General features: G+C 35.5%; 1 protein-coding gene across 1 annotated transcript in view; it reads right to left on the bottom strand.

Annotated features, from left to right (window-relative positions):
- LOC107298463 (probable phospholipid-transporting ATPase VA) overlaps positions 1–2,584 on the bottom strand; it is a 7,513-nt gene extending 4,929 nt beyond the window's left edge. The window contains exon 1 of the mRNA XM_015827840.1: positions 1,991–2,584. Within this exon, the coding sequence (XP_015683326.1) occupies positions 1,991–2,454 (464 nt within the window). The 5' untranslated portion in view covers positions 2,455–2,584. The remainder of the gene's footprint in view (positions 1–1,990) is intronic.
- Positions 2,585–14,093: the final 11,509 nt, after the last annotated feature.

Below are 14,093 nucleotides of genomic sequence, written 5' to 3' on the forward strand. Positions count from 1 at the left end.
TTTTAATTTGGTTTTAATGGATATTTATTGTACTGTGGTTTTATAAGGCTGTTAGCCGCCCTGAGTCCGGTGAGGAGAAGGGCGGGGTACAAATTAAATTATTATTATTATTATTATTATTATTATTATTATTATTATTATTATTATTATTATTATTATTATTATTATTATTATTATTATTATTATTATTATTATTATTGTAGCCGATATAATTATTTTTTTTAATTTGTCACCAGAAAAAAAAGGCAATTTTCTATATTTAAGGTGTTCTGATATATCAAGGCAATTAAAGTGTTCTGATACACCTATAGCACATATCTCCAAGGGAATGTTGAAGGAGAAGCGTATGAAAAACACCAAGTGAGGTATGGAAAGCTCTAAGTGACATCAGGAGGTAAATTAAGTGCCCCTGTCCAATTAGCCAAAATTTGTCAAGTGCCTTAGGGAAGGCAGTTCCTATCTACTAACTCAGCTTCCTCTAATTTTGAGTTTAGGTCAGAGCCCTGAGGCAATTCTGAGTAAGGGGAATCATCAAAATGTGTTGCCGCTGAAGAAAATGTTTGTTTTACTCGTCTCTTACATGGCAGGGAAGCAGAGATCTTGTCCAATAGTATGGTATTCAAATATACACACCTGTACACTATCATTCCTTAGACTTTTGTCTGAAATTATGTTCCATACTGGTGCCAACTTGCTGTTTGGATGACAAATGGTAACAAAAAATGTTCCCCCCATAGCTGGACATCATGACAAGCCACAGTTTGGATAGTCTAACCTGGCAAAGAAATAAAGCCTTTATGGTAAATGCCCATGGAAATACTTTTCCATCCTTACTAAAATATATCAGACATTGGCCTATTAGCCAGAATGAGAATCCTGTGGTATATTTATGCTACAGTTTGAGACTGGAAGGTTTAGGAGACGATTTGGAATTCAGTGAGTTAATCTAAAATTAAAGCAGGATATAGAGATGAGAGAGATATGGGGGCAAAACTCAGATTAACACTTCTTCCTTGTTTAGAAACTCAGGAATATCTGTACTTTATTCCTGAGTTTCTAAACAAGGAAGAAGTGTTAACCTGAGTTTTGCCCCATATCTCTCTCATCTCTATCTCATCTCTATATCCTGCTTTAATAATTCTTATTTTGTGTGGGTGACAAAGTATGGTGACCAAGGAAGCGAGGGAAGGAACTGTAATACCAGAAGGAAGAAGGAAGGGGGAGAAGGAAACTCTAAGGCCTTAGGGATAGCTCTGATAGTTGGTTTTGTGGTTTGACTGCGGTATCTGAATTGGGCTATGCACATTTTTAACCCAAAAGAGTACTGAATAGTTCTCCTTTAGACCAAGAAACTAGGAACAGAAATATAATAATAAACTAAATAGTAACAAAAACTATAGGTTAAACATTATCTTTATAATGGTTGTAAGAAAAGACACATGATTATCAAAACTTGAAATTTAAAGTTCAATAAACGGTAATAGCAGCACAGATATCATTTTCAAAAACCAAGAGATGGACTCCTCAAAGTATTATAGAAACTCTGCACATATTTTGCTCACTGTTCTGATTTTACCTAAATGTTTATAGGTTCTGACTAGCTGTAGGAAAGGATTGTCATGTAATATGACAGCTGTGAAAAAAAAACCAGAACAAAAACAAAACAATTGGGAAACATTTAGAAAGGATCAAAATTAAAATTACCAAAATCATAAACTATGGCTATTGTCTTTGCAATGAGCACCGCATCTCTATGATATGTCACATAAGTTTAGTTTTGAACAGGGAAAGAAGCAGAAGAAAGCAACCTGGCAGGGGTTGATAGAGAAAATCTCACTCTCTTTTGCAATATTGAAATATTGTTTTCAAGGACTTAGCTAAATTATTTAAGCCTCATGTTACTTAGTAGTAAATAATATTAGATAATATTTGAAGGCTCATTAAAGTTGCTTCTGAAATATCCCCAAATTGCATCCCAGAATGTATTTACCTGTTGTATACTAGGCAGCACATGCTATTGATCTCCTTGTCCAGCTTGTATCTCCGGAAGTCTTCCCAAGCATCTTTAAGAGCAGTGATGGCCATTATAACACAAACGGGCAACACAGATATTCCTGGCTCAAAAACATTTACTACTGGCACAAAATTAAGAACAACGATGGCCACAAAATATACGTTGGCAAAGCGGTGAAACTGTTCAAAAATATTTTTAGGGATAAAAGACAAGAATGTGTATCGGGTGGTCTTGATTTTGTTGCCTGCATGACGTCTATTTGGATTTTCTTTCCACTTGGCTTCAAAGGGCAAGTTCGACAGCACAACTCGTTTAGTTTCTTCATTCTTTTCCCCTTTCCTTCTCGTCACAGATTCCACACTCTCAGACTCTGAGACAACACTCTGGCAGCACGGTCTTCTGAACCAAAGTATATCCCGTAGGAATGTTATTGAGCACATTTCCTTGACATCTTCCTGCCCCTTTAAAGCTACACTTAAAGAATTAAACACAAACTATATTCCAGTCGGTTTGTTCCAGGGTGAAGTGTCAGGCTGCATTTAATTGAGCCAATTTCTTTTGCTTGCTTTAGTCAACACCTGTTGAAACACAGAGGTGTCATCCTTCAGCAAACCAGTTTTGCTGCCATCAAAAAGAGTGATTCTGGGTCCTAGTGCCTGCTTTGCTGCCGATCTGGATTTTTTCCTCAGCTGTACAATGACACTGAAACTTTCTGAACAGTATAAACTAGAAGATAGAAGTCCAGTGGTCTCCTACTTGAATCTCAGATATGTGTTAGTATGGATTATATGGCCTTTATAATTCTATGCAGAATTATAAATACTTGAAATTTAAAACAACAACTTCAAGCAATCACATTTCTCTGCATGGGAATTACACTGTTTTCCATAACTTGTATGCCATTCCCCAAAATGCTTGCATCTCCAGCTGTCTGCACTGTCAAAAAATTATTCAAAGCAATGTCCAAAGGAGTGGAGATATATTCTATGTGCACTAGGAGGAATACCTGTAGAATAGCTTTACCTTAAACCATGCTTTAACTATGGATTATTAAAGAAACCACTTTGGTTGCAAATCATGGTTTATAGAAACCAGTATGCTAAAACCAGGCATATTACATGATTGCTTATGTGAAATAAATCATAGTTCTGTAGAAATCCAAATAACTGTGGCATAACAGTAGGATTGAATTTTGTGATAATTGTCATAATTGATGTTTGAGATACAATTTTTAACAGGAAATTGAATGAACCAACAGATTTGCAGCAATATTATAAAGATAAAATTATCTTCTGCCACACATTGTATTCTCAAAATTTATTGCTTATATTAATATGGGGGATGGGATGGGAATATCAGGAGAAATAATGTAACGACACATTTATAGACTTACTTATTGTATGCCTTCGTTTTAGAAGAATTGATCTGCTGATCCAGTTTGTATCTTTTATAATCTTCAGTGCCATCCTTAACTGCTATAGCTAAAAGCATAGCAACTAAAGGTATCATTGTGATATCCTGCTGAAAAACTTCCAGTTGTGGGAACCAGTTGATGACCACCAAGAGGAGGAAGTAAATGTTGGCCAACCTAAAAAGATAGAATCATTAATGGAGTTGTTACATTTATCATTTTTCTTATTGAGCTTATTGAGGCAATGATTTCTGGGTCCAGACATAATTAGCAAACAATCAAACAAATTAACAAACAAACCCTTATTCATTCGTTTGCTTTAGTGGCTAAAGTTAACTCTGCCCACAAACTGTGTTTATGCAATGCATGTACCATGGTTTACCAAATTAATTTAATTTTTCGTGTTTCCATTATGTACTGAACCACATGAAGCATGCAGGGTGATTTTGCATAAAATATTAGACTAAAATGTGATGAGTTAGTCTGTGGCACAGTGGCAAGCCAGCTGTACCATTTATGTGGGCAGGTTTGAAATAGGCAAGATGGTGTACAGTTCCCCAACCCTTGGGCCACAGATTGGTACCAGTCTGTGGTCTGTTAGGAACTGGGTGGTGGAAGCGGCAGGTGAATGAGAGAAGTTTCATCTGCGCATGCGAGGGATCTAGATTGTATGTGAAACCACCCCCTCCTGGTCCGTGGAAGAATTGTGTTTCATGAAACTGGTCCCTGGTGCCAGAAAGGTTGGGGACCACTGGAATATGGAGTACTTTTAAAAAAAAATAATCCTAGTATCATGGCTTCACTAATTTGGGTTAACATCCCAGAGGTAGCTTTAACTTTTTGCTTCCCTGTTTCTTTCTTGATCCAACCCTAACCTCCAACTATCTATTATTCTGTTATTTCTCTTCACAGTGTGAAGAACATTTATGCCCAAATGTAAAAATGTGCGCAGATTAAAGCCACATAAATGACCTACAGACTATTGAGAGCACAGGCAGAGCTGTAGATTATCTCATGGCTTCAACTTCAATTTCCCAAGTAGGCCTTGGGATGGTTTTAAATTGTTTTGGATGACCCATTCTAACAGAGAAAATGTATAGCTGCTTTGTCATGACCCAGTTGCTGTGACCGGGCTGTTCAAGACTGGTCTATAATTTCTCAGGTCAGATGAGTTTAATTAAAGCTTCTTCTTCCAAAGGGTGCTTATAATAGCTTCCTGAAGATCTGTACCATCTCCTTACTTAAAGAAGTGTTATTTATAGCTCCCAATGAATCACCAAGCCTCTCCCAACACATTAGAATTAGGCAACGTCTGACACACGTCACAATCTATTGTCATACTAAAGGAGCTATTGTTTAAAAAGCTATTGGACTGTCCCTTATTATTCATTTTATAAGTAATCATCCTTATCTAAATATGGAATTTAATGTTGCCTGTGTGACTTCCTGTTGCACAATGGGACTTTGATCCAATTCTTCCCTTCCCTTCTGTAGTCTTCCCCATGAACTCTGGAGATTCTTCTGACTTTTTAAAAACAGATTTATAGGGTGTGTGTGTGTATGTGTGTGTGGGGGGAGGGGGTGAATTTCCTTCCCACATCCACAGATGGTACCAAAAAGGAGTATTAGATTCCACTCTAATATACTGAACAGAACAGAATAACAGAGTTGGAAGGGACCTTGGAGGTCTTCTTGTCCAACCCCCTGCTCAAGCAGGAGAACCTATACCATTTCAGACAAATTGTTGTCCAATCTCTTCTTAAAAATCTCTAGTGATGGAGCATCCACAACTTCTGGAGGCAACTTGTTCCACTGATTAATTGCCAGGAACTTTCTTCTTAGACCTTGGTTGATTCTCTCCTTGATAAGTTTCCAAATAGATTGACCCCCTCTTATGGCAGCCCCTTAAATAATGGAACATTGCTATCATGTTACCCCCTAGTCCTTCTTTTCATTAAACTAGACATACCCAATTCCTGCAACCGTTCTTCACACGTTAAAGCCTCCAGTCCCCTAATCATCTTTGTTGCTCTGCTCTGCACTCTAATATACAGTATTTATACACTGTATAAATCATTCCCACTTTTAATTTAGAGTTCACCGAATATCTGTTGTGAATGAGATCTGTAGTAGAGATACTATATATAGGCAAAAATTTAGATTAAATCTTTCAAGGTTTTGGCACTGTCACTCAAAATCTCATAAGATTTTGATCATTTTAAAACAAAGAAACAATTTTATTTTAATGTTTGGTGCTATGTAGGAAGATCATATACACTAGTATTTCTAAGTCTCGGCATGCTGACTGAGGAATACTGGGAGGTGAAGTCCACATGTCTTAAGCTTGCCAAGGCTGTGAAACTCTGATGTATAACATTGTGTGTGCCAATGCTGTGTTGCCTGTTCCTGACTTATATAATGGAAAACTTCTGATGACAATATAAAGGAGAAGTTTGGAATCTGCAACAATATCTGATTCTTAATCTCTCTAAAGGCATTCTGTGTTTTTTTGTATTTTTCTGAATACTTTTCTTCCATTTACTGAAAACAGATATAATAATAATGATCATTTTGGTTTTCTTTTGGTAGCAGTGGTGCATTTTCATACCTGTGAAATTGTTCAAAGAGATTTTGAGGTAAAAAGCTCAGCAAAGTGTATTTTGTTGTTCGTATCCCATTTTTGCAATATTTCTTCAAGACTCTTTCCAACTCCTTTTGAAATCTGGCATTACTAGGAAAGACAACCCTCCATCTGTCCCAGTTGTGTTTCTGTTTCTGCCTCGGTTTGTCAGAGGATAAGAGAGGTGTTGATTCCAGCTGTGAAGTTTCTTCTTTTGGCCGTGGCCAACAGTACACAATTGAGTCAACTGGTAAAGTCATGGTCACAGATAGGGAACGTCTGAAACACAAATGCATAACAGGAGCTGAAAAACAATTCTAGCCTGAAAGCAAATACAACTCTTACTAGTGCCTGAGTTCACACATTACATGCTACCCAGTACAAGAAAAGTGCGTCCCCAAGTAACAAATGAGGAACACATGGTTAACTATTTGCAGAAAATGATGAAAGGCATACAGAATTTCTTTCAACCATCATAACTGAAAGATTTATAGAGCAAACAAATACAATGAACTGTGTCATAGCGGTTGCTGACATTTGACAACACAAAGGGAAATCCCATCAGGCTTGCTGTGTGCAATGAACATGTAGAGAAGTTTCTATCTGATTGAAGCTCTGCCCTCTTTGCCTCCTTGGTGCTGGAAAAAAGGGGCCAGGATTGTTGGCGGTGGTGGTGGGGGGCAGAGAATATGGGAAAAAGCAAAAACAGGAGGAAAAAAATAATCTGATATTCATCTTTGTCAGTATTGTTAGAAAAAGCCCTTCGTGATAAGAAAGGGTTAAAGTGTTGCTTATAAGATCATTTCCCTGGAGGGGAAAAATTAAAAGCAAGGATAATTACAACTTACAACACACACCTGGGCCTTGTAAGAAGCAAATACATCCCATAGTCACACAGAGCGTGCTCATCTACTATTTTAAATCCAAACCACTCCTGTATACAGTCTCTCATTATTTCAGTTTCAATGCTCTACTTCTACCACAGGTGAAAACATAGACAGTTAATGGTTTAAACCTCTAGCCAAAGCTCTAATGATACCTCAGCAGCTTTCATATTAATTTTTAAACACTGATGCAAACAGAACACATTGCAAACATTTGGAATTTAGCAGCCTGGAAACATAATCACTAAGTTCTGGCATAACATTTTACCACTAAAGCCAGCATTTTAGGCAGAATTCTGACTCTTTCACTGTTCGTACAAAACATACCTCTCAGTTGAAGTTGATACTGTTCTGGAAACCTATAGTTTGTAGAGCTCTTTATATTTTCTTTGTATTTTGGTCCAAAGACCAGCTGTTTGTCTCATCCCCTGTCTCTATTTTCCTAGTGTTAAGAACTGAGACTTGGATACAAAAGGAAGGCAAAGTATTGCTATGAGCTGGAGAAGAGTAATCAATCACAGGTTTTTTTTCATCTCTTGAAACGTACTTTGTCTTTTTGTTTAAAAAGCATTCAAAAAAGCAAATTCAGACAACACACAATTTAAAATATAGTGGGCATTTAATACCAGGATAAAGTGAACAAAATGCAATGTAGATGTCTGAAATATTAACCAGAAAGGTGATAAAATCAGTTCAATCCAGGAGAGCCAGTCTGGTCCAACGGGTAAGGCACCAGGCTAGAAACAGGGAATCTGGCTTAGGCCCAAAGCCAGCTGGGGATCTTGAGGCAGTTGCATACTGTCAGTCCCATGAAGGAGCTAATGGCAAGCTGCTTTTGGAAAACTATACCAATCGGATTTCAGGGTTTATCCAGGCAGTTATCAGGAGCTAACACTGAGTTGAAGGTATCCCTTCCTCCTGAAAAGTTTTCAGCATTGCCTTAAAACAGGGAACTGAAGAATTTCTTGGGTTAAGAATTCTACAAATGTGGCAAAGGCCACCGAAAAGCCCCCTTACACAAAATTGGCTTTACTGGTATAGGAAGATGGCACCCCCACCCCAGAGAAAGAAATATTTTGGGAGATATTAAAAAAGCAGAATATATTTCCCCAAAGGAATAATAGAAAATCTTAGGTAGAAACCCCACCCCCCAAATTTCTCTGCTCCAAGCAGAGGCCAGGTGTGTAGAAATGCAGATTTGATAACCCTTTCAGAAAGATTGGAGTCGAAAAGCTTAGAGGGGCGGGGCCAATTTTTGTGAACTCGGTCTCTAAAATGTTCGCCATCACTGATATATAAGATATGATTTTGAAACATTAGCTCTAGTTAAATTTCTTCCATTATTTGTATGCCATTCTTTTTTTATACATATTTTATTAATTTTCTAATTTTACGATCATGAGTACTTAATAAACAACATGTTGTCTGGGTCCATTGGTAATTCAGTGGTACATATTAACTTTCTCAGTCTAGTTCTAATACTACACTATCCAGTGCTTCTTTCATCCTATCTTCTTCCGGTGATATGCATTTTTCCACACTTGCAAATACAATTCTTGTTACTGTGAATACATATACAATTAAATATAGACATCTTCATCACATTTTTCTGGTATTGTACATAACATCAATAGTGTCAGTTTATAATATCTTTTCTAGCTAGAACATATCTCAATTGCATTTGCACTTAAAATCCATTTGTTCAATCAATATCCTGTTTTTTCCACTTTTAATTTTTTTTTATTTCTCATCAATGTTCAAAATATCTCTATCGCTTATAATTTTCTCATAATAAATTATATTTGGGTAACCAAAAGCTTCCCTTATTCAAATCTTTTAGAATTTCCATATTTCCCATCTCATAACAAAGTATAATATTTTAGTTACAAATCCTATCCTTCTAATTATAATAATACTTTTATTTCTAAGAGTTATCTATTTTGTTAACCATATTCAAACATCTGTTTAATAGTATAATATCCCATATAATAGGTCAAAACCTCTATTTTCTTCTTACTCTAGCTTTCTTCCTTTGCCAAATAACTTTCCAAGTCAGTGCATTTGAATCATCAAGTAATTCTTCCTCTGTTTTCGTATATATTGTTTGAAATGAGGAAGAAAATTTGATTGAAGTATTTTGGAAGAACACTCAACCCATTTATATTCATTAAACAGCCTCCATCTTTCTCCTTCAGTTTTTCTTTTCATTTCTTGTTTGTCAATATTCAACATTTCTCCTAACAGATTTATCATCCATTCAATCAGCTCTTTTTCCTTACCCTCAAATGTGTTCTGAGATCTTGACAAGTAAGATATATTTTCCATTTCCAGTGTTATTACTGCATCTTCTAATTTTTCATTTGTCTGTATTTGTCTGTTAATTCCTTCCTTTAGGTCCTCCATCTTTAGATCTGTTTCTTCTAATTTTCCTTCTGTTTTCTGGGTTACTAGTTCCTTCTTTGTAGTCATTGTCTGAATTTGTAAGTTTAGGTTAGAAAATTGTTCTTTTATCTCATTTGCATTATTTTTAGTCTCTTGAATTGATTTCAAGATAGAAAGAATTTCTTTCTGAAATTCATTAACATTTTCTTGTTGGTATATCAAACTGGGAGTTTTGGAGACAAGTGTTAAAGATGGCTCTATTTATCATTTAAGGCTAAGTATGAAACACCCATTTTGTTTTTGTATGTAGTCTTTATTGTTCAACAGGGTCCCCAACACAGATAAGCAGCCCAAGAGCTTTTTTCCCCTTTTCCCAGATGCAGTCTGCAAAAGTGAAAGTTTCCAGGAACAACAGAGTCTTATCTAAGTCTGGGCTTCAAGCCAAGTTTCCTTTAAGCATAATAAATTGTAGTGCCGTGATTTGCCATTAGATGTGGTTGACACTGTCTTCCAGCTTTCTAAATCCAAGCCTATTTTACAGATTTTCAAATATCTTTGCTAAAAAAAGTCTCAAAGGTACTTTTAATCCCCAAATTTCAAAGCTATATATCTGTATTAATTCCAAATTGATCTTTTAGTTTTCTCTATTGTCCCCCAAAGCAATTAATTCGCTGCTTTTCTTTTCCTGAGGAAGCGGGGCAAAAACTTCCCTTCCCTCTCTTATTGGGAAGGATTCTTTGCTTTGGCCATTCTTTTTTCCAGATCATAAAAAGAGGATAAAGTGTCACCCAGTTCCATCCACGTTGCTCAAAAATTGCTAGTTAGAGCTTATCTTCAGTTGTCAGCAGCTTCTGACTGGCCACACAAATGTAGCCAGTCTTTCCCCTGTCGGTTTGGAGGGCTTCCTCGGATCCAGGAGAAGGGCCACCACCCCTCCATGATCGACGAGGGTCCCCTCCTTCTTTGTCACCTCTCTGGGGTGACTTTTGATCCTTTTTAGGGTGCCCAGTGGGACAAAATCAAGTGTGGAAGATGGAGCCCTGTCTTCCTGCACCCATAACACCACGATGCCTAACTGGAAGTCCTGATTTGGGTTTAGGCACAAAATAAAATAATTTTTTTGCACCAGTTAGCTCTCACTCTATTATTTGCAGCTGAAGTATCTACTGTGGTAGTAGTAATAGTAATAATTTATAGATATATTTTTCAAAGATTAGATTATATCGTGGTATGGGCCTGTTTGAAGGAAAATCTATTTTTAATAAAGCTATGGAATGAAAACAAATCTCTCTTCCATAAACTATTAGGGTAATAATTCAATCAATTTCTGTTGGATAAACCAATGTTTGTAAAATGAAATCAGTCTCACTTTGATAAATCAGCATTTGCAGAATTAAATTAAATCGGATCTTTCTTCCATAAATCACTTTTATTCAAAAAAATTAGTAAATAAATAAAATCAATTTCTCTTTTAACCAGTTTGTTCAGCTCTAATGAACATTAAAATCCAGAAATTGCAGTGTGCTGCCTCCATTCTTTCTGACTCCTATGATATGTGTCCTCTTTTTACTGCCATAATGATGTTCCATCCATCTTATTCAACATTTCACCAAATTTCTGGCATTTATTTATTTTCTTTAAAGTTATGAAACAGGTACAGTTTCCATCAATGCAACAATCTTATTATTATAGGAATCAGAAACATTCCCCCACTGCAATTTTTATTCAAAATTTCTGAGCTTTAGTTTAATTTTGATGTTTTCAGAGACCTGTTTGGTTTTACTTCATGTAGTGTACTGAATTATTTTTTCTTGTGGTCTGAGACATGTTCAATATTTTCCCCCAGTGCTACAAATCAAACATTTTTCTGAATTCTGATGATTAACTTTCTTAGCCAGACAGGATAACTGAGAAAATCATAGGCTTCATAATGCCAGTATGATGTTTCTGTATTTTAATAGTCTTGAAATGTCTGAATTCTCAAATTGAAACATTCTAATTAGCTGGATTGACCATATTGAATTGGCCAATAATCAGCTAAGTTGCTGGTTTCTTAACTTCATACAAATTAACCAGCTAGAAATTTGGAATATGGTCTCTAAGGTCCCAAAGCAATTTCAATTACATAGTTTTGCTAAGTGCCTTAACTAACCTTGTTCCAAATTTGTTTTCAGCAAATGTTTCTTTTGCTAAAAGTACTCCAAAGTATCCATTATAAGGCACATAGCTATTACTACAAGTTTTTCAATGAAGGTAATACAAAGACAAAGAAATACTGGTCTTAGATCATAACACAGTTATATAAGGTAGAGAAGGAGACTGAAATTAGATGGTGCCATGCCAGGCATTTTGGAATGAATTAGGACTGGGCAAGTCTAATATTATCAAATATGAATTAAAAATGAGGATATTGAAGACTGAATTCAGACTGAATACTGGTGGAAAAATAAAAGGAGTTACAGTGGGATTAGTGAAAACAATTCATCCTGTCTGGACAGAAGGGATGAAAATCTTGTTGTAATAGATTTACATATTTCTGTCCTGTTTTAGTTGTTTGTATATTTATAGAATATTTAAATTGGGATTTTTGGTGAACTAGTTTTATATCTTATCGTAGTACACTGGATTTTTTTAATGAACCTCTTTCTATCTATTCCAGTGTCAAACCCGGTGAACATCTGGATATCAAAAACCTCTCAAATTGAGGACTATGTCATTTAATTCTATCCACAGAATTCTTTATCTGATTCCATTCAGGTGATATATCAAGCGGAAGTCATAAAAGTGTTAGAATTCCCACCAGAAATACCAGCAGATTGCAATGGTAGCATATAACCATTCTTTCTTGCCCAGAGATATGATATACTTTACATTGCATCATCACAACAGAACCACCCCAGTTTCCTGTGTTTAGGTAATGTCATCATCTCTCTGTGTGAAGGCCTCCAACTTTTTAAGGCTGTAGTTATAAACAAGTGATGTGTTTGCCTCACAAAATGACTACTATAAATATGCCCATTCACATTACAGTTGCTGAGGAGGATGCAGTTATTCTGGGAAAATAAAATTCAAAGGAAGACTAATCGCGAGGCAAAACCCAAATAACTTTTCTAAGATCCTAAACACGTATTAGAGTAGAACCAAATACCAAAACACGTTTTTTTGAACCCTATTTCTCTGATACGCCAGATTCAAAACTGTTTTTTTCTTTTTTTTAACAATACTTTATTAATTTTTTATAATCACAAATCCTTAATATTTTATCAGCAACATGTTGTCTGGGTTCCAATATTTAGCTTACTAATATATGTTAAACTCCTTTCTCTCTACCTTGTTTTTCTAGCCATTGATAAAATGTATCCCATGTTCTAAAGTATTCTGAATCTTCTTTTTCATTTTCAGTGTAAGTCTGTCCATTTCTGCACAGTCCAAAATTTTCTTAATTATCTCTCTCTCCACTGGTAATTCTTTATCTTTCCAATGTTGAGCCTGAGCATGGGGTTGGACTAGATGACCTCCAAGGTCCCTTCCAACTTTATTATTATTGTTATTGTTATTGTTATTGTTGTTGTTGTTATTGTTATTGTTATTATTATTGTTATGTACAATTCTCGCTGCGGTTAATACACGCAACATTAACTATACACATTCTTTCTCATAATTTCCTACAATTATACCTAACAAAAATAATTCTGGCTTAAAATCTACATGTTTTTTTATCATTTTCTCTAACGATATATGTATTTTTGACCAAAATCTTTTGGCTTTAGGGCATGTCCACCAAAGATGATAGTATGTGCCTGGTTTTTGTCTATATTTCCAACAATTGCTAGACATATTTTTGAACATTTTTGCTAACCTCATAGATGTTAAATGCCATCTGTAAAACATTTTATATAGGTTTTCTTTGTAAGCCACCACCTTTGTTATTTTAGAGTTTCTTTCCCAGAGGCTTTGCCAGTTTTCTAACTCTACTGTATGTTATGCCCAAAGTTTTTTTGCCCATATTATCATTGTTTCTTTAACTTATTCCTCTTCCATCTTTAAACTTAAATATACTTATACAGTTTCTTAATCAATTTTTCATCTGATGTCAATAGTATCTGGTCAAATTCTGTCTGTTCTTTATAAAATCCAGATGTTTTAGCATCTTTTTCATATCTCATTTGAATTTGCAGGTGTGGCCACCATGATGGATCAATGCCCTGTTCTTCCAGTTCTTGTCTAAATTTTAGTTTCCCTTCAATATTCAAAATGTCTTTATAGGTCACAATTTTCTCCTAGTTAATTAGGTTTGGGTGAACAAACGCTTCCATTGTTGAAAGCCATCCAGGTATTTTTATGTAAATTTTCGCTTTTACCTTTCCCCATTCTAATAGAAGTGTGTTTCTTATATAGTGGTTTTGAAAGTATCTATGTATTTTATTCTTCCCATACTATACGAAGGCATGGCATCCATGATTTTTTTCTGTACTTCACATCTTAGCATAATTCATTTATTCAATCAATCAATCAATCAAACACATACACAGAGACCATAATCATGCAAACAATTGTATTCTTTGTGACACTCTATGGAACTGAAGCTTGGACTTTGAAGAAGCAGAATAAGAAGAATATTGATGCTTTTGATCTTTGATGTTGGAGAAGATTCCTGAGAATAATCATGGACAGCCAATAAAACACAGGAATCATTTAAAATAATCAAACCAGAGTTCTCATTCTCATTTGTGAAGATGTAGCTCTCTGGAGAAGGCTTTAATAATGGGAAAGGTGGAAAAA

The sequence above is a fragment of the Protobothrops mucrosquamatus genome, unplaced genomic scaffold (genome assembly GCF_001527695.2).
Source record: "Protobothrops mucrosquamatus isolate PMUCROS unplaced genomic scaffold, P.Mucros_1.0 scaffold3996, whole genome shotgun sequence".
NCBI lineage: Eukaryota > Metazoa > Chordata > Lepidosauria > Squamata > Viperidae > Protobothrops > Protobothrops mucrosquamatus.